Source organism: Grampus griseus, assembly GCF_964374135.1.
Source record: "Grampus griseus genome assembly, chromosome: 4".
Classification (NCBI taxonomy): Eukaryota; Metazoa; Chordata; class Mammalia; order Artiodactyla; family Delphinidae; genus Grampus; species Grampus griseus.
The window spans coordinates 49,584,299-49,606,492 of record NC_138997.1 but is presented as its reverse complement, the minus strand read 5'-3'; the positions used below and the strand labels follow the sequence as shown (position 1 = coordinate 49,606,492).

General features: G+C 38.7%; 1 protein-coding gene across 4 annotated transcripts in view; it reads left to right on the top strand.

Moving 5' to 3' along the window:
- The window catches only part of SLC4A4 (solute carrier family 4 member 4), a 353,776-nt gene extending 347,092 nt beyond the window's left edge, over window positions 1–6,684 (top strand). For 3 of the 4 annotated variants that reach the window (XM_082653632.1, XM_082653631.1, XM_082653630.1), the window contains exons 25-26: window positions 1,657–1,736; window positions 2,442–2,569. In XM_082653632.1, coding sequence (XP_082509758.1) covers window positions 1,657–1,700 — 44 coding nt within the window. In that variant the 3' untranslated portion in view covers window positions 1,701–1,736; window positions 2,442–2,569. Of the gene's footprint in view, window positions 1–1,656; window positions 1,737–2,441 lie in introns of all 4 variants that reach the window. The other variant, XM_082653633.1, reaches the window with a different exon arrangement.
- The last annotated feature ends 15,510 nt before the right edge of the window (window positions 6,685–22,194 follow it).

The window sequence follows — 22,194 nt, the reverse complement described above, 5'->3', positions numbered from 1 at the left end:
TTTGAAAAGGGTGAAAACCTCTGTGGTAACATTAGTGAATATCTCAAGCTTTACCAATAGCAAGCAGCAAGTGCCTCCAAACTACTTTACTTTGAGTTCTTATTTGAAGAAAACATTCTTTTAGATCCACATGCACTTCAAAGTATACTGATTTGTTACAGGAAAAGACAGTTGAAGTACTTTTATTTCTGTTTGATAGTGCTACTTCAACTTCAATAAGAAGTTACCAAGAAAAGTTTGAAATGAATGACTATTTATGAAAAAATGGGTATTTTAGTTATCTATTGGTGTGTAACAAGTTACCACAAAACTCAGCAGCTTAAAGCAACAAACCTGTATCTCCTCCCACAGTTCCTGATGTTCAGGAATTTAGGAGCTGCTGATTTGGGTTGATTCTGGCTCAAGGGCTCTCGTGAGATTGCAGTCAAGCGCTTAGCTGGAGCTGAGTCTGAAGACTGACTGAAACTGGGGATCTGCTTCCCAGCTCAAGCACAAGGCAGTTGGCAGGAGATTTTAGTGCCTTGGCTCATAGGCATCTGTTAGGGCTGCCCATGACATGGCTGCTAGTGATAACAGAGAAGAAACCAAGACAGAAACTGCAGTCTTTTATAATCAAATCTCAGGAGTCATATACCATCTCCTCTGCCAAATTCTGTTGGTCACACAAACCAACCGTGGTACAGTGTGAGGAGAAATTATATAAGGACATGAATACCAGAAGGCAGGGTGCATTGGGGGCCATCTTGGAGGCTGGTTTAAAGAAAAGAGAATTAAGGCAATCTCAACTTTGGTGTCCAGTCTGTAGCCTGTAACTTGTGATGAAGGCTACTTTCTTCTCAGTCCTATCAACAGGCTTTAGTTGAATATTTTCTTTGTAAGTTCAAGCTCCCCAAACCATTGTCTGGTTTCATTTTTCATTTCTAGAGCATTAAATAGCAAAAAGAGACTATGAAAGGATGTCTTCTGTTGGCATCATAACCTAGCACAGCTCTTCTAAGTACAATTTAAAGGCTGCTTAAAAAAAAAAAATCATCAGCTAGAATTTGAGGCTCCTGGAAGAAGTCTGTGGCAAGTTGGTTATTTAGTGCTAGTTGTTCTTCATTTTCTCAAAAACGCTTTAAAAGGATACATTGAAAGTAGTGGATATGATATTAGAAATTTACTTAAGCAAAATACCGATGATCATTCTAAAATCTTTTCCAGTATCATATTAATCCACGAAAGAACAAAATTGCTAGTAGAGTTGCAGTATAAGTAAATTTCTCAAAATCTTCTTTTTTTTACCTGCATGAATAACAGCAGGACAAAATTATGAATGCTAAAGATGGCAGGAAATCCAAGGACAAGGCTTAGGCATTAAGTAGGCGCTATCACCCTCTAGAAATGATTTACCCTGCCCCCTCGCTGCAAAGAACAACATTGGCCCATTCTAGAAAACCTAGAATAAAAGAGACTGAGTGATTTTGACTTCATCACACTACTTAGATTGTTAGCTTGATACTGTGTTTATTGAAATCATCTAAACTTGTCTTTCTTACTCTATCCAGTTGTGAAAGATGCATCCATTTTTGTGAAGATTGAAACATTTTTCATTCTAATGTTATACTTTACCAATGACTATTATTTATGATTTGAAAATTTTTTTTTCTTTTTTAGGGGAAAAATCACCAACATTCCTTGAACGCCACACATCATGCTGATAAAATTCCTTTCCTTCAGTCACTCGGTATACCAAGGTAAAGGCCAGCCCAGTATTTTATGTTATTCTGTGGGATGATCGCCCCACAGAAACGGAACCAATGGCAGGTTATCGGCAGAACGCCCCGTTCTCTGTCCTCTACAATTTCTCTTAAATAAATTATCTAGTCACCAGACCTCATCCCAGCTTTTACTTGTAGAAAACATTCTAAGAGACCTACTCGACTTACTCTTAGAAATAATGGAATCTTTCAGTATCATTAAGGTAAAGCCCAGGATCAATGTTAGCTCTTGTCATATCAGCATCATCTCTGTTTTAAGGGTAGCTGGCATTTCCTGGCGGCTCTTCTCCAATAGTTTTCTTCCCTCTTAACACAACTCTAGAGATTTCAGATCCTCCTTGATTTTCAAAATCGTGAAATCTCTGAATATTTTCTTCATGTCAGTCTTTTTGTCCTTCAACTTCTGACAGTGTCACCCACCTGGAAGTCCTCTTCCTTGATTGTTTTTTTTTCCTAATCTAGGTGTGAGAGCTTATGAAATTTTTACTTGAATTTCTTAACTCTATTTGGTAACTTCATCCCATTTAAAAAATGTTTGTTTTTAATACAGAAGGAGGAAGTAAGTATTTAAAGAGAACAAAGAAGAACCTATTTGACTTCTGTACAATGCATAAACATTTGACAGATGGTAAAGGAATTCTGAGTTACTTACTTTTTTTTTTCTTTTTTCTTTTTCTCTAGTCCTTCTAGAACTCCAGTAAAAGTTGTGCCTCAAATTAGAATAGAACTTGAGCCTGAAGACAATGATTATTTCTGGAGGAGCAAGGGAACAGAAACTATATTGTAACCTGTTTGTCTTTCTTACAACTGACAGTTTTTGTTGTTTATGTTCTTGTTTTTTGTCTAATTGTTTATTTTTTAATTTTTGTTTTGGTTTGGTTTTTGGTCACTGGCCAAACAATACAGTGCTCTCTCTGCTTCTCTCTTGCATAGGTAAAATCAAGACAGTAGTGCACCGTTCCTTAAAAACAACATCTGAAGAATCCCCTATTTGTTCTTATACTTTCAAATGTGTCCTCTGACAACCAAATTCCTCTGTCACTCAAGACACACACAGACCCTGTCCTTTTCCTTTATTAAGCAGAGGGCAAAGGTATTAAGGATCTTATAACACCTTTTATTAAAATATTGAAGGAACTTCCCCCTTGAGCTTTGGAGCTGTGCTTACTGGCTTGTCTTCCTGTCTGGTTAAACAAACCTTGACCTCCAGACAGTCCCTTCTCGCTTATAGCACTCTCCAGGACTGGAAAAAGTGCTGCTATTCTAACTTGCTCTTGCTTATAAACACTAATCTCTTAAGAGTTATCAAAAGAAGAAAAACTAAAGGTACTTTACTCCCACTAGAGAAACTATTGCCATCATTGTAGCAAGTGCTGGAATGTCCGTTTTTTCCTATGCAACTTTTTTTAACCCTTTAATGAACTTATCTGTTGAGTACATTGAAGACTATTTTTCTTCCTAGATTTTGTTGTTTAAATTATGGGGCCTAACCTGCAACTTATTTTTTGTCAATTTTTTAAACTTTTTTTTAATTACTGTAAAGAAAAGGAATTTTTTCCTGCAGCAGGAAACATAGTTTTGAGTAGTTCTACCTCTTATTTGTAGCTGCCAGGCTTTCTGTAAAAATTGTATTGTATATAATGTGATTTTTACATAAACATACACACACACACATACACAGATACACCACCTCTAGGGTATGCCAGAGGGCTAGATCGGATTAAAAACACCATGTTTCTAAGCATCCATTTTTCCCTTTCTTTAAGAGAAATTTAACTGTTCTATGAAGGAGATTGGGGGAGGAGGGAGACGCTCCTTTGTAATGGGAATAACTGATGTTTTGATAATAGTAGTATCCGGGCAAAGATGCTGATTGTATTACCATTTTGATGTCCTATGCAGTATTGTTAGACATTTTTTTCATTTTGAAAACATTTGTGTGTTTGTGTATGTACTCTGTGTGTGGCTGGTACACATATGTGCAAGGGTAGAAAGAGACAGAGTGATGGTAGGTGAAGGGCAAAGTTATCTAGCCTCTCATGTCAGTTTTTGTAAAACGCAAACCACATATGAAAAATCCATCAGAGGTCCAGGAGACTTACTGTTATGCAGATGAGGGTAAATATACTTTATTACCCAGACGGCAGTCACCATCACTGATACAATAGCCCTTATTTACAATACAAAATGCATAGGACTGTGATAGACCATTTTTACATTTATAAAGTGTCTATGAGAATGCAGTTGGATCGCAGAGGTATATATATATATATACATTTTAACAATACACTTGTCTTTAAGATTGAAAGGCAATTATTCTTTGTGATTGAGGCATATAGAATATACATGTCTATATACGTGTGTGTATGTGTATTTCAAAGTACCATATTGAAAGTTAGAAAAAAGAAAATTAGATCTTTAACCAAATTTAGCATGTTATCTAAATGTAGTGTTTTAATAGGCTGCATTATGTATTATGAATCTGCATTAAAAACAGCATTTTAAATGTTGAATCCATAATTTTGGATTCCTATAACTATATTTGTGATATATGCTGACTACGGTCGTTGGAGGAGTACTAGAAGCAGAACGAAACCACTTATTTTGGTTTCATAATATGCACATATTGACTCCCACTCATTCTTATATTAATTAAATTATAATTCTGTCCTGTTGAAATTTTGATTATAAAAATTGTATTGTTCTAAATTAACTGTTACTTTTATATCTGATAATCTTAAAACTTCAAATTTTATACAAATTAGACACAAATGACCTACAATTTTTTTCATTAAAATGAAGGCAGCAAAGTGAATGTTATTTGTTAAAACCTCACATGCCAAATTTTGGCATCATGTTTGTATTTAGAGCTATCCTTAAAATGATTACTCTGTATTATCTAGTTTTTCATTACCTTAATATAAAACTATATGAAGTTTTTCTCTTTGTTTCTCCTGAGCATCAATAAAATGTTTAAAAGCCATGCATATTAAATTTAGCCTAACCTAGGATCTTGTTAAATTAAAGACACTTTTGTTCACTTTTATAAAAGCTCTAAATAGAATAATTTATTTTTCTGATCATGAATCAAGTATTTGAGGATTCATGCCCCTCTCTGTCCCTTTCAAAGAACTCCTGAAGCAACTTAACTCAGTATTTCAGCCTTTAAGTATATCTAAAAGCTACCTGCACCTTCATTTATGATCCATATTCTGTGACAGAAGGTCAATACTCATGATATGAATGCGGAGTGGCACCTTGTATTTGCTTAAAGGAACAGTTAGTATCAAACCTTTTCAATATTTTGGAACCCAGAGAAGTATTTTAAAAATCATTTACTTTCAGAGGAACACAGATAGTTACCAAACAAACAAACAAACCCTGAGGTCCACACAGAGCCACCGAATTATCTGTATTTTAACTGAATTTACACACTATAAAGGACTAACCAGATTTTTGGTGGTTTTGTTTCTCTGTAAACTGGACACACAGAATACAACAGTAAATTTTTTACCAAGTGTCTCTTCCTGATGTAAATGCAAAGAGAACAGATTCAAGTTGTTAGAAGTAAAGCAGTAAGTGCAGTTGTTAACTAGAAGTCCTGTGGTAGTACAGACTTACCATTGGAAGGAAAGCATCACCAGGTCAAGAGTCTGCTTTATCAGAGCAGAGAGGCCCATGGTTTTGCATTTGAAAGAAAATCTTTTGGAGACACTGTTTTCCTTGAAAAACGTCACTCTACTATGTAAAACAGTGACCAACTTGCAATCCTAATCATTTTGTGTTCCATACTGGGAACTGGAATCATTTTGTGGTCCAGGCAGGCAGTGGAGTGGGGTGGGGGGATGGAGGAAGTCAGAGACATAGGGAAACAAACCTTTAATTGTCAGCCGCCCACCACCTCAAAGAAAGGGGGAAAGAGAAACAATTGTCTGCCGCCAGAAATTCAGTTGGTATGTATTTTTATGCACATGCACCAACACACACAGAGTAAATCTTTTATCAGCTATATATTGGTGTTTAATACAGAGAACGATTGTCTTCCAAGTTTTTGCTTCTTTTTTTTAAACTGTGTTAAGTACTTGAAATGTATTGACTGCTGACTATCTTTAAAAAACAAAAACAAAACGATTTGAGTTGTATTACAGAGGTTGACATTGTTCAGGGGATGGGACAAAGCTTTCTTCAACCCTTTTCATACCACTTAATGATTTTGGTGCAGGAACTTGCGATTTTCTTATTTATTCCATGAGATTTCACATCCCCTCTTCACAGCATGAGCATGAAGCCCAGTGGCACCAAGTGGCTGAATACAGTCAAATGATATTTTGCTTGGGCCTTGGGAGTTTTTAGATGATGATTTCATCAAGCTTCATTGCAGCCTGAAATAAAAAAGCTTTGTGGTATATGCTAACCAGTCAAGTTGCGTTTTGACCAGGAATTTGGATATGTTCTGTTTTTTGGCTCATTTCTTTGTGCTCTATGGGTACATACAAAAATCCTGAATTCTGTTTCTTAGGCAGATATTGCAACTCAGGGCTAAAGTCATCCAGTGAAATTTTTAGAGCCATAAGTAACTTTGTCCCAGTCCTACAATGTGAAGAGAATGAATAGTTGCCTCTTTTTAGCCATGTTTATGGCTGGTACATATCTGTACACATTACTTTTCAGAATCAATACGCACTTTCAGATACTCTTATTTTTATTCTCTTAAGTCTTTATTAACTTTGGAGAAATGATGCATCTTTTTATTTTAAGTGAAGTAGATCAACATGGTGGAACAAAATGATAAAGTACAGAACATTTCAATATATTACTAATAATTTTTTTCCAATATAAAACCTAAAATTCCTATAACATTATAGTATTTTACAGTTTTATGAAGCTTTCTATTGTGACTTTTATGGAATTAAGAGATGAAGAAGATGAGATATTTTAGCATTTATATTTTTCAAAATTAAATGTATACTTAAAATAAAGTAACTTTATGCATTTATGAGTGTCAAGTGCTTCTGTTCAACTCTTCAAATAATTATTAAGCGCCTGTTATTTTACGTCTTTGGGTGCTGGTGGGAATACAAATATAAGTCCAAGTCCCTACCTCTGATTGCTTTTCATCACTCTAGGCAGGAGGATAAAATAGATGTTCAAATTATGTAAAATAAGAAATTGTAAGGATAGCTATTCAAGTCTTAATGAAGTACTATCATGCAAGGGTTCAAAGCAAGAAAAAGTATGTCCACTAAGATCAATGAAATGGTTTATTGAGAAGATGGTATTGTTATTCTTCTTTTATAAAGTTAGTGAAATAGAAAATGCCATTTTTCTTGACTCTTTATATGATACTGATGTATTTCATCAATTCTCCAAGCAATAGAACTAAATATAAGCACTTATTAAAAATTACTCAAATTAAAATCCTGGAATGGTGCTCCACAGAAGATACATGACACAGACTCCCCAGGGTTCCATGTAATATTTACAACCCTCTAGGAAATTTCAGTTCAGTCTTAATTTATAATCAGAGAATGGTGGTGGGGTGGAGGGGGGAGGGTCGGGGGAGCAAATAGGAGGGAGGAAAAAGAACCATTGGTAAGCAGTAAATAGCATCTGCGTGTGGATAACTACCAAATCTGCACTTTCAGCCCAGATTGCTCTCCTGAGCTTCTCACTTATATATGCAACTGATTTTGGAATATTTGTCTTTAAGTAACACGTGTTAACATACCCCAATTGAACCATCCACCTATTTCACCAGAACATACTCTTTCTTGTTCTCTGTGTCAACAGGTGTTGCCATCAGCCACATAGCTGCTCAAGCCAGAGGCCTAAATGTCATCCGTAATTCCTGCCTCTTCCTCATTTCATTCATTCAGTGAATCACTATTTCTGTTTTATCTCCGTAGTAGATCTAAATAATTAACTTTTTATAAATATCTTCATGGCCACTACATTAGTTTAGACTCCATCATCTGTTACTTGGATTAGTGAACTAGCCTCCCACTGGTGCCTCTTCCTCTAGGTTTGCCTGTTGAAAATATATACTCCCTGTCTTGCTTCCAGGATCATTTTATTTTAATGTAAAACTGACGTTTGTGCGTATTAGTGAACTAAGACTTCTCCTCTCTAAAATGCCATTAAAGTGATTGTAAAGGAATAAAAAAAAATATATGGAAGGTAGCACAGGTAGACCAGAAACTCCCACAAAATTCTAATGATGAAAGGTAAATGCAAGTTTGGATGCTGAAGCAGAGCGTAGGAAGCTGCAGCCTAGAACACGTGTGAAGCAGCCTGCACTAAGGTCATAGATGGACAGCCAGGAGAATCTCAGCAAGGCTCAGACTCCGATGTTGCAGGTAGGACCAAGGATGGGAATGGGAAGTGGAGGGCTGAGAATGGATATTAACAGGTTGTGTGTGTGTGTGTGTGTGTGTGTGTGTGTGTGTGTGTGTGTGTATATATATATATATATATATATATATATATATATATATCCCCTTTCCCACCTCTGCTTGCTAATAAGCCTAATACCAGGCTCTTATCTTTAAGTTGAAAAAAAAATCAGAGGGTTTTTCTCTAAGATAACAGAACAAATTGCCTTGGGAAAAATTGGGAGCTCCTGTTAAAAAACTCTCCTCATCTGACATTAATGAATAATTATCTTTCTGTACACTCAGGCAAGGCCTGAGGGTCAACAAGATTCACCCACAGACATAAAGCACCCTGTAGATATGTATAGACAATAAGAATCACAATATGTTTGAAGAAATCCTTTAAGCGTTACTGAGAAAGACTGAGATTACTAGAAAAGATCAATCCTATGAAAACAAGCATTTCAAATACTGGGAGATAACTTGAGAAAAATCATTGTAATTTGTTTTACATTTGAGAAAACACCTGTACAAAATTTGAACAGGATCATTTAAAATAGAATAATCAAAGAATGAAAGGTAACACTTGGAAATTTAAAATACCATTCCAAATCTTAAAAGAATTAAAGAATAGTTGGAAGATAAAGCTTGTGAGATATTTCAAAATATAGAATCAAAAATAAAAGAAAAATAGTCAAATGTATAGGGTACCAATGTATAATAAAGAAAATTTCTCAGAAATGAAGGTTGTTACATATCTTCATATACAAATCTGAACAACTCTGAATAAATAATTTAAAATATATGTGCATAGCACTGTTGGCTTTCAGATTACCAAGAATAAAAATTTCAGAACACAAGAATAAAAGAATATATTTAAATTGTCCAGAAAAAGAGGCCACATACAGAGAAATAAAAACCAAGGTTCTTTTCAACAGCAATTTTGCTTTTCAACAGCAAAATTGGAGGCTAGAAGACATTAGTGCAATGTTTTTTAAAAACTCTGGAGGAAAATAATTTTAAACCGAAAATTTTTGACCCAACTAGCCCATCAATCAAGTGTAAGGCAGAATAAAATATTTAGAAATCATCAAATTCCAAACAGTTTATCTTCTGTTCACCTGCTTCTAGAAAATTACTTAAGAAGGTACCTCACTGAGGGATTTAACTGAGACAAAGAGTCAAGGTCACAAAAAGCAATTGATCCAACCTTACTGAATAGTCAAGTCACAGAATAACAGATCTACATCAGGCCTAGAGACCAATCAAAACTAATGAGAGAGGACAGAGGGCTTTGGGAGAGAACATTAAAAAACTACTCCATGGAATGGTTAAAATGACTGGAAACTTGGAAAACTTGAGTGTAAGATAAAGGCCTTGAAAAAAAAAAAAGGGCAATTAGAAAGTTCTGGAAAGAGAAAAGTTGCACAAGAAAGTCATGGTCTAAAAATTAAGAAACCAGTCCCAATTGGAATAGAAGTTAGAAGACATCAAGGAAAAGAATACACTAGATTCTTAGAGTAAGAATCTGGAAGATATTGGGGATATGGTGAAGAAGGCATGTGTTTATTTTCCCAAATAGAAAACAAAAGCAATCAGAAACTTCAGGAAAAATAAATACTGTATGAGCAGTAAATACTCCAAATATGTAGTAGACTTGTTTTGAACTCTTGATGGAATGGAAGAAAAGAGAATTTACTTGAACTTGACATTCGCCTATGAGTGGCTCAGGTGTAAGTAATTATATTGAATTTGTAATTATACCCCACTACTTGGCTCTACTAGAATATTAACACAGCCATCATACCAAATGTCTGAACGTATTGGACCTGTATAGGCCCTGGCTAAGGGCCTAACTCTGTGCTTTGCAGAATGTCCGCAGTGCCCTGAGCTGAGACGAGATTTGTGGATTCTGTGGACTTCCTTCCGTGTAAATCATAGAGGGGAATACTCCCCATAGCTTTGTTTGTTGTTATTATTTTCTTATTAAATATTATTCTAAAAAAGATAGCCATCATGCTAACATTAGAATATTAACCATAGTCATAATAATGGAAACACTATTTATTGGTTTCAACCTTCAGAACCAACCCATAGAAATAACATGGGACATCAAAAAATGTTAGAGAAACACATGCAAATGAGATTAACCTTGACATCATAAAAGGAGGCTGAAAGAATGTTGGGAAGTAGGAGTGAGAGAGAAAAGGTTGAGAGAAGTGTGGGAACACAGTATGTCAGCAATGTATTTGGAAGAACTGAAAAAATTTTTTTTTTTTTTTTTTTTTTTAGTGTCTATAAATAGAGTTTTATTGGAAGATAGCCACACCCATTCATTTGCATATTCTCTATGGCTGCTTTTGGGCTATGATGGCAAAATCGAGTAGTTAGTAGAGACAGTACGACCCATAAAACCAAAAATATTTAGTATCTGGCCCTTTAAAGCAATGTTTGCTGAGCTCTAGACTATAAGCTTCTCAGGTGGGCAGAGTGTGCCATTCTTGTCTGAATTTCGATGGCTCATGACAGAACACTTGTCATATAGCCAGTGTTGGATAAATCCTGTGCGTTGCTGATGACAACATATCAGTTTTGCCACATGGGTTCTGTTGTGTGTCCTCCCTCTGCTCCTACTATTGGGGTGTGGGTGGAAAATTATTTGTACAGCAAGAGTGTGTGGTGAGTTGTTTCCCTTGTGAAGAACTGAAAAATTTTAACTTTGGCTTAAATAGTCTGGGGTTAGGCAGCTTCTGGCTTTTGTTCAGTGTCTAGATGCTGTCACGGCTGGCATCTCTTGCGATTCTCTTTGTTGTTTCATTCATATTCACAAGAGAACTGTTGTACTTTCAGTCATCATATCAAAGCAGGAAGAAGCAGGTAGACAGGCTAAGGGCTTTCTCTTAGCCAGCCTTCGCCGTCACATTTGGGAAAGGGAGCTCTGCCCAGCAGACTTCCCCTGTGTCTCGTTGGGTAGATCTGAATTACTCCCCACGTTTAGATCAACCACTGTCTAAAAGGAATTTGATCAGCATCTTCTGGGGCTAGGTTGGGGTTGAGGTATCTCAGTCTACTATCTAAACAAATCAGGATTGGTGTCAAGGGGTGGAAAGAATGGGTGTTGAAAGGAGCAGAAGCATGGTGATATCTACTCTTTTGAAAACAAGCCATTCTCCAGCATCTGCAGTGCTGTTGTCTTCTTTTACCCTATTTCACCCGACCTTGAATGTCAGGCTGGCCTGGTAAAAATTGAGCTTAGTCAGGTTATTTCAAACGTTGAGACTCAGTGAGAGAATTAGCAAGGGGGTGCATCAGTTGAGCATTAGCCACAGTGGAGCTTCAATTATTGATTAGGTTTCTCAGCTGGCAGACACAATTGCTAACTTTGGGCAGAGCCACAAGTAACTATGACTTAGTGGATTAGTGACTATATATAAGCTGTTTTTAAAGGAGCAGCTTTTTGAAGGGTGAGACTGTGATTAGCAGCTATAATTAGAAAAGTGCTGAGTATGTTTTTGATGCCATGATACATATCCTCATACTAAATATGCAATTTAATACAAAAAGTGTCTTTTTATAGAGTGCTTCTAGAATACCATGCAAGCTGACATCTTCATTATGAAAACAAGTTAGGTTTAACATTTCAAGATATTAATTATTTACTATCTGAGATGGGAGGCTTGAGTCTTCCATTAAGAAGCTGCAAAATGATGCTGTTGAGTTACTGGCAGGCTACTTTTTTTTTTATTGCAATCCTTAAGAGATCGAACATATTTCAAAGACTTCTTAGAACAGCTGAGTATGTGGGTGACTTATAGGGACGGAAGTGGAGTACAGCGGTTAAGCATCGAGGCTTTGGAGTCAGCTTTGAATTCCAGCCTTGCAAAACCTTCTGAGTCTCAGTTTCCCATCTGTAATTAGAAGTAATAACAGTATAGTATCTATCTCTTAAGGTGGTTGGAACGAGGCATAAGAAAAGATGTTAAGATACGTAAAATATTTAGTACAGCTCCTGTCAGAAATAATACTTCTTTGATTAATATTCCAGCAAATCAAAATCTGTAATCATTTGACTAAAGCCTGAGATAAATTTTATATTTGCATGATTGCTAACATGTAGATTCCTAGCAAATTAACGCTTAAGATTTTCATGCAGAACTTCTAAACTATTTCAGAATTAACTGATTTCAAACATATCAAAGTACATCCAGGGTGACCGTCCTCATAGAAACAGTTAATAGACTAATTATAAAACTTCTCTAACTATTTGTTAAACCGTAGTCCCTGACAACCTCCACTGGACAATTAATTATTTAACAATCATATATGTAGCCTCACTGTGTGGTAGGCAATGCTCCAGATGCTTTACGAATATTAATTTGTTCTCATAACAACCCAGTGAGAGAGGTAACTATTATTTCTCCCATTTTGTAGTCGTAGAAACCAAGGGCTGGAGAAGTTAGGGATTGCCCGCAGTAAGTGCAGGGCTGCGATGCACTTCCCAGCTCGCCTTCAGGACCCAGGCTCTCATTCTAGGTGTGCTGGCTGCTGACAGTCACAGGTGAATCCCTCCCCAGAAACTTCCTTTGGCTACAGGGAGCTGCTTTCATCCAAGATTATTCCCATCTTCAGGGACAACCCACATCCAATGTCCCTTACCTCAATTCAGGGCATTTCTGAAAGGCCATTCCAGTTCTAGAGCTCCCCATGGGGACAAGCTGAGGCCTCTTGTGCAACTACATCATAGTCCAACATTTACTTCCACTCACCTCTCTTCCCCTCACTCCCTCACAAGTGGTGATCCCCAGAGCACCACCCCGGACCAGCTTCCTACAGGGAAATCTCTGCTTTGTGGCCTGTTTCCAGGAGCCCATTCTGAGTCAATCACACAGCTCATAAGTGGTCAAGCTGACCTGAGCAGTGTGGCTCCAGGATCTCTCGCTCCACCCCCGCCCCCAACCACTAAACCATGGGTGTTATTATTATAACAATTCACTTCAATAATATGCTTCGTAAAGTACAAGTTTTCACTTCAGAAATATTCTATAAAACAGATTTCTCAGGAATCCAACCCTCCTCCCAATTTAATCAGACAAGCAAAGTTGTTTTTGTTTCTTTTCTGGATAAAAGTTCTGAGATCTTTTAGGTCAGTTACACTCTAAGTCTCACTGCAATGAAAGGCCAATGGACTCCACAAAAGCTATCTGACTGAGAATGATAAATATATACTTTTAATGGGAGTTTAGAAACCAATAAATGGGGAACTAGCTCTGCGATACAGGCTTCCTCGATTCCTCTTAGGGACTCAAGCCTTGTGAGTGTGACACCACGAGAGTGACTTCAGTTTTCCAGTTCAAAACAAGCATAGGCATTATGCCTATGGTCCTTCTCATCTCTTAAAGTAGGGTTTTCTCTCTTGTGCAGTTCCCCAGGAATACATCCTGATCCCAAGCCCAAGTGGAAACCCGCTGAGCTCAGCTTCCACAGGTCTCTCCCCAACTTCAGTGATCTCACAGGAACACGAGAAAGCAAGTCTAGTTCCCCCAACATGACATGTTGGCACTTATTCTTGTGACACAATAGAGCGACTCATGCTCCCAACCAACAGCTGAAACACCTGTTTGGTGGGGGTGAGACTACATTAGAAACTCACATCTCAAATAAATGCTCAAGGACATCTTTCAAAAGGTCAGTATGTTTGGCAAAACTCCAAGAGGGAGAGAAAAGCCATATTGGTCAGCTTGGGCAAAATTATGTTGAGGTAACAAAAGCTTCAAAAACGTATAGGATTATAAGAACAAAGGTTTATTCCTGATTTCTGCAACAAGTCCATTGTTGGCTGGAGCTCTGTTCCATGTCATCTTTGCACCAAGACCCAGGTTGATGGAGTACTTCCATCTGGATATAGCTGAATTCATGGCAGAGGGAAAAGAGAGCACAAGAGAACCATTGATGGCCATTAAATCTTCTGCTTATGTTTCATCGTCCCAAGCAAGCCACATGACCAAGTTTAGGTCATCAGGGAGGGATGTATAATCCTCCCACATTGGAAAGACAGCCAATGAAGAATAGTACAAAATACAATCTAGCACAGTCTCCAAACTTATTCACAAATATTTGCTTCCCTTCCTACTGCACACAAAATGTACTCATTTCTCTCCCAGAGGAGAAAAATCCAAAAGTCCAGGAGTAGCATCAAGATGAAAGTAAACAATTTTGTGATTGTCTTTACTATGTCAGGTCTGAGTATGGTTTCTCTTTCTCAAGAGACCCCGCAATTCACACCCACAATTCAATGATGGAAGACAGCGAGGCTCATTACAACAAATATTTCCTTTCAGGAAGAAAGGGAAATAATGAGAGGCATGAAGCAATTCTGAAATCACATTGAGTCATTGTTTCAAGAACCACCCCTACTCTGAGGATGAAGAATACTCCTTGGTTAAACCCCTCTTCTGTTCCCAGAGAATAAGCTCCCAGTCTGTCATCCTCCGTGGCTCTTGGCTCTACTCTCTGGAAAGATTTCCTTTCCCCAGTATCCTTCTTAGCCACAATTGAAGAGGACATTGGAGTATGTTCTCCTTGGGACTAAATAGCTTTCTCAGCCTACTTTCTCTACATGGAATACTCAGGACCCCAATGGTAATTTTTAGTCAAGAACAGCTACAATCGTATTTAGTCTCAACTAACACAATACTCTCAGAATAAGGCTATTTAATTTACTTGATTCTAACAGCTTCATGTGCCTATAGACTCATCTGCAATTCTTTTCAAGACATGCCTCTTTCTCTAAACTTAATTACAGGCGACTTGAGCTAATCAGGTTTCTTGGAGGTGGGGTAGATTCATGCCTTTAATCTCTTATCCATGAGCTATTTCATCCAAATGAAAGGACTCCATCTTAATTAATTCAAAAATTTTAACAAAGGACATTATGGTCATATTTGATTTGGTCCTTGGAGTGAGGTGAATTTTATTTGTCCTTTTGTAGGTCAAATGCCCTCGTAGTTTTGCCTTTTACGTTTGGGGAAGAGAAATAAATGAATCTTTCAATTCTATTCCCTCTCATCTCTGATTGCAAATTTACTTTTTTCCCTTAAACCAATTAATCTCTGTCTTGTAATATATAGGAAGGAAGGAGTACCACTAATTTTGTTTACCAACCTCTATGCAGAATTCCAAAGATCACTCAACACATTAACTGTCTTCCAAGTTAATGCATGCAACAGTTTTACCAAATGTTTTACCAATGCATAGATTGTCATCTTTCCAGACTCCATTAACAAAGCTTCCTCACCACGCACAGGCTGGCCCCTGAACCAATGTCACATAGCTTAGGTTTTTGTTAGGGTAGCACTGCATTTCTAGGTACCAATTTCTGTATATAACTCAGTTTAGGCTAAATTATGCTATGTTAATAGCCTCAAAATCTCGGTGGATTATAACATCAAAGATTAGTTTCTCAGGCTACAAACCAATATGGCCCTGTACCAGGTTATCTTCATTCCTGAATATAGATTGATGGAGCAGCCTCTATCAAGACATTGCCTATTCTTCATTGTTTCCTTAAGATGCAATTCCAAGAGTAAAATTAGTAGATCATGTATATATTTATCCATTCTTCCATTGATGGATATTTGGATTATTTCCAGTTTGAAGGTATTATGAGTAAAGCTGCCATGACCATTCTTGTATGTGGTCATTTATAATCTAGACTCTTAGGTATAAACCTAGGAATGAAATTGCTAGGAAATTTTCCCCCCGTCTGTGGCTTGCCTTTTCATTGTATTAAGAGCATCTTTTGAAGAAAGTTTTAAATTTTGAGGCCAATTTACTGATTTTATTCTTTTAGATACTGTGCTTTTTGTGTTGTATATAAGAAATCTTTATCAAACCTAAGGTAATTGAGATTTTAGAAGTTTTATAATTTTAGCTCTTGCATTTAGTTCTATGGTCTATTTCAAGATAAATATGCATATTATATGAGGTAACAGTCAAGGTTCATTATTTTGCATGTGGGTATCCAATTGTTCCAGCACCATTTATCAAAAGACTGTCTTTCCTTCATGGATTGCTTTGCATCTTGGGTGTGGGTATATTTCCAGGCTCTATATTCTGTTGCATTGATCTATTTGTCCATCTTGATACAAATAGTACGCTATCTTGTTTACTGTAGTGTTATAATGACTCTTAAAATCATGTAGTTTAATTTCTTTTTAAAAACTGTTTGGGTTATTCTTAATCTTTTGAACTTCATATATATTTTAGAATAAGCATGTCAATTTCTTAAATTTTTTTCTTTTTTTTGCTGAGGTTTCTTTTTCTTTTTTTTTGGCTGCATTGGGTCTTCATTGCTGTGCGTGGGCTTTCTCTAGTTGTGGCGAGCGGGGGATACTCTTCATTGTGGTGCACAGCCTTCTCACTGTGGTGGCTTCTCTTGTTTCAGTAGCTGCGGCACATGGGCTCAGTAGTTGTGGCTTGCGAGCTCTAGAGCGCAGGCTCAGCAGTTGTGGCACATGGGCTTAGCTGCTTCACGGCATGTGGGATCTTCCCAGACCAGGGCTCGAACCCGTGTCGCCTGCATTGGCAGGCAGATTCTTAACCACTGCGCCACCAGGGAAGCCGTTTTTGCTGAGCTTTAAAAAAAACTATAGTTGTGCTGAATCTACAGATCTGGCAGGAAATCTTCTTCCTAGTTTTATACCCAAGAGAAATTTATGCTCATGTGTACCAGGACACATGTATAGGAGTGTCCATATCAGTATTATTTATAATAATCCCCAAATTGGTATTATAACAATCCCAAACAAAATGAATACCTATCAATATTAAAATAGGTAAATATATTCTATATAAGTACGGCACACTAACCAATTGTGCCACTGGAGCTCCTAGATGAATATATTCTATACAGAAAAGTAAATGAACAAACTACAATGGTATGCATCAATGTGTTAGTTAGGGTGTCCCAGTGTCCCAGAGAAGTAGGGCCAATTGGATGTAGAGAGAGAGAGAGAAAGAGAGAGAGAGAGAGAGATTGATTATCAGGAATTCGCACATGTGATTATGAAGGCTGACAAGTCCTGAGAGGGGCAGAGTGAGCTGGCTGGCAAGCTGGAGACCTCTTAGGGTCAATGGTGTATTTCCAATCCAAGTTCAAAGGCCTGAGAACCAGGAGAGCTAATGGTATAGTTCCAGCCTGAATGCAGGCAGGCCCAAGGCTCAGGAAGAGCCAGAGTTTCACTTTGAGTTCAACGTCAGGAACAACAAAACAACCACAACAGTGTCCCAGCTCAAAGGCAGTCAGGAAGGAGGAGTTCTCCTTTCTCCCAGGAGGGTCAGTTTTTTTGTTCTATTCAGCCTTCAACTGATTGGATGAGGCCCATCCACATTAGAGATGGCAGTCTGCTTTACTCAGTCTACCAATTCAAGTGTCAGTCTCATCCAGAAGCACCCGGAATAATGTTTGACCAAATAATCTTAGATTTACAAAGAGCTACAGTAAGAGAAGTTACAAAGATAATACAGTTTTCCCTAATAGTAACACCCTACATGACCGTGGCACATTTATCAAAACCAAGAAATTAACATTGGTATAATACTATTAAGTAAACAACAGACATTATTGATATTCCACCAATCTTTCCACTAATGTCCCTTTTCTAATCCCGGATCCAGTTCAGGATACAACATTGCATTTTGTTGTCATGCCTCCTTATCCTGCTCTAGTCTGCAACAGTTTATCAATGTTTCCTTATTTTTCATGACTGACAATTTTAAAAAGAATGGGTCAGGTGTTTTGTAAAATAAATTCCAATTTGGATTTGCCTGATGTTTTCTCATGATGAAGCTGGAATTATGAGTTTGGGGGAAGAATATCACAGAGGTGAATTGTCCTCATTGCCTCAGATCAGGAATACATGGTATCAACATGACATAGCACCAAGAAGCAAGACCTTCATTATTTTGTGTTCAGTATTGGACAAAATGCCTCCAGAAGCCATGCATGAATTTAATAAATATGTGTGTGTTTGAGCCAAGTTGGTTATGCAGTTGAGCATAGCCGTTTCAATATAAGAAATAAAGTGAAGAAAAGTAGTCACCAGTTATTACTTCCTTAAAAATCAAGTTCCCACTGGAATATTCCTTTCTGTTTACTGTTTGCTCTAAAACATACTATATTTCTTTGGAAGTAAAATACAGCCCAAGAATACCGCTTCAAATCACAGGCAACTATAGCAACCAGTGCTAGACTGTGATGGAAAGCAAAGATTTAATTCACCTCGTTCCAGTGACATTTTTTCTAATGGTAAATTATACACCCTGAAAGCTATACCACTAGTAATTATCAGGGAAATTATGCCTTTAAAATAAACCCTAATCAGATGATGTTTAATGCACCAGAGAGGAAGGAAATGTTTGCCATTGGTAGCCTCTTGTTGTGGTGTCTTTCTTTTATCTTTGCTGGTTTCTCTTCCATTAAATGATCTGAAAATTACTATGACTTTATTCCCATAGGCTGAAAATTAGCCTGCTAAGCTTGTGCCCAAATCAGATACTGATAACTAAGAATTAATCTATTTTAGTGGAAGCACGTCTAACGGAAATCAGTAGAGCTCTCTGTCACAGCAGAGCAGTCACTGCTGTCACCTGTGACTGATATGCAGTGGTCACATGTGGAAATCATTCGGGTCTGAATCCCTTTGCTCTCTGGCCAATATTGATCAAATTTTGTTTCTCCAGAGTACATCTGTTCACATGCACAGTTTTCACAAAGGAAAACCCTTCATTTTGAAGGTGAAAAAGAAGAGTCTTAAGAGAGTATATAAATCTCTTTGGCATAACTACCTGTAGCAGTGAAGTCCCAGTTCTGACTTTGTGATTCTGGCTAACTGCAACTATTTTGAGAGATGAGAAACAGTTATTATTTTTAAATTCCAAGTTTAAAATCTTTCAAATTAGTGTATATTTTAATATATCACAGTAAAAATTACAAGTGATAACACAGTATGAGAAAGAACTGGAACTCTAAGAAGCTGCACTTAGGGAATTTATTTATTCACAATGAAGCCTTTATGTATCGAGTGCCTATTACCAGGTATTGTGATATATGCTTAATAAATACTGTTGAATAAAATAGCTGCTGTCCTTACCCTCATGGGGCTTTCAGTCTGAAGGGAAATAAATTAAAATTATGTCCATGTTAGATTTGCATTTGCTTTCATTACTGCATTTATCCACTGCTTAATGGTGCTTTTTTTGGCTTCAGTCAGAGACTCACTTTTAAATATAATTCAAGGGTGAACAGATATATCTTAGAGTTGGTCAAAATAGACATTTATCTATGTGGTAGCATTTGAAGGTTCTGCTGCTTTAAAATATCTCTTCAGGGGCTTCCCTGGTGGCGCAGTGGTTAAGAATCCGCCTGCCAATGCAGGGGACACGGGTTCGAGCGCTGGGCCGGGAAGATCCCACATGACGCGGAGCAACTAAGCCTGCGCACCACAACTACTGAGCCTGCGCTCTAGAGCCCGTGCTTCACAACAAGAGAAGCCACCGCAATGAGAAGCCCGCGCACGGCAATGAAGAGTAGCCCCTGCTCGCTGCAACTAGAGAAAATCCACACGCAGCAACGAAGACCCAACGCAGACAAATATATATATATATATATCTTCAACCCGGGTGTGTCACCATCTAACTTTCCAGGTTTAGTAATCCTCTTTAAAACCCCAATAGTGCTGGGATTATTATAAACTGCTTCTTGGAATAGGATCACCTGCGTGCACCTTCTTCTCAGCCAAGCTAGCCTCATAGTTCCCCAAGCTGTGCCTTGGAGGCATTCTTTCTGCCCCCAAATCCTTCCCTTCTACTAGGCTTTTCATGAAGACCCATATCAAATGCTACCTCCCTCTTTATGAAGCTTTCCCTGGTGTCATTCTTGATATGACTCTTTTTTTTGTATCATTTATTTGATACCTACTATGTTTTGCCTTGTATCATAGCAAGTAGGCAATTAATATATAAGATTTTTCTGTGTAACTGTGTGTGTCACCAGCACAAGGATTTTCCATATATAATCCTGGATGCATAAATCACCATTTTCCCCTTTGCCTCTGTACGGTCGGGCCACTCGAGATGGCTGTTCTCTTGCTCTCTGTACATCCATTGCTCGACCAGTGCCTGCTTCCCCTACACCCTACTCTCATGGATGTGCTTGCCCCCTGCCCCAGCTAGTGACTGTTCTAATCCTTATGCCAGAACGGCTCCACCTGTTAGTTGATTAAAGGGCAATATTTGTGCACGTGATGGTCATTAACCTGAGAGGCTGTGATGGACGTGCCTCAGCTGCTGGTTTCCCTGGTAACTGATGAGCCAATCTGATGTCAATTGCCCCCTATAAATGGTAGCCTCCTTCGCCTCCGAGGAGTGAAGGAGTAAAGTCACGTCCTGCTTGCTGTATACCATGAGGGTGTTGCCCCAGGACCTCTTGCTTCAGACTTGTAAGATTCCCCTATCCAGTAATCATTGATGTCTCTGTGTCTATTTCGGGGCTTGTTATTTTGGCTTGAGGCTGGGCCACTGTGAGTCTTGCAGGCCTGTGGGGTATAGCCCAACAACTGGTGAGCCAATTGGCGAGCCAGGATGCCAAAGAAACTCCCATGAGCGCCGAGATGTCGGGAAATAAGGACGGGGAACAGAGAGTTGGTGGGGGTGGGGGGTAATCCCAAGGTGGCCGTCCGCTAGCACGTGGGGCCTTAGAGTCTCAGAGTCTGTTTCCAGTTTAAAAGTAGCAGTCCTGGGCTTCCCTGGTGGCGCAGTGCTTGAGAGTCTGCCTGCCGATGCGGGGGACACGGGTTCGTGCCCTGGCCTGGGAAGATCCCACATGCCGCGGAGCGGCTGGGCCAATGAGCCATGGCCGCTGGGCCTGCGCGTCCGGAGCCTGTGCTCCGCTCCGCAGCGGGAGAGGCCGCAGCAGTGAGAGGCCCGCGTACCGCAAAAAAAAAAAAAAAAAAAAGTAGCAGTCCTGCACTCGTGGCTCATCTAACTGCACGGAGAAGGCTGGTGAATACAGGCAAAATGCAAAGAGCTGGATTATCTATCAGATACTTGGGTGTTATCTAGCTGGGTAAGAAAAGCATACCTCTGACCCACCACCCCTAAATAATTACAGACATGGGCTTTAGGGATATTAACTCAGGGACAGGCTTGTGACTTGGACGTGGCTGGCTACCTGGAAGGGTGTGGTTGGGACCTGTGGCAATGGCAAAATAGAGCACCCTTGGGCTTCTGGTCCTAGCTATGAAGGGGGTAGAGCAAAAATACTGTGTGATGGAACAGCTGTGTACAGTGTACAGTGTGTCACAACAGGTGGAAGATATTACAAAAGGCCTGCTCATGTTGTCCAGCAATGCAGAAAACTATTACTTGGGGTCTAGGTCAGCTGTGCGTGCCATAGGGACCCCCAAGGACATCGATAATGACCAAGGTATCCACTTTCCCAGCCATGAAGTTCAGGAATGGGCTGATAAAAATAACAGACGCTGGCATTTCCACCTGCCCTACAACCCCACTGCTGCTGAGCTGATTGAAAGGAGGAATGGACTGTTTAACAAACAATTGAGACTGGAAATGTCATTCTCTCTACCTATGGTCCAGAAGCCTAACTCAAGCCCTAAGAGCTATAAATGAACATCCCAGGAGCAATTGTGCCTATGCCAGTGCCTATGCTATGTTAACCCAGAGGCAACTATCTAGTCAACACCATCAACTCTTGACCACTGGGACCATTGCCAGCTATCGGTCAGGACAATAATTCACTTCTGCCCTTGCCACAGGATCTACCCTGAGGAGAACATAGTATAAAATGGCCCTGGGACGGGCAGGTAAGTCCCCAGCAGAATTAGAAAGGGACTCAGGTGGGGCTGAGTAGAAGACAGGTGAAATCTAAGGCTACTAAGACAATTAATTCAGGCCCCCTACTGGAGAAAGACACTACTGTATTAACCCTGTGGTCTGTTGTTGTACCGCCTGTCCAGTATTCAGCACTGGCTCTGGGGACTGAGGAC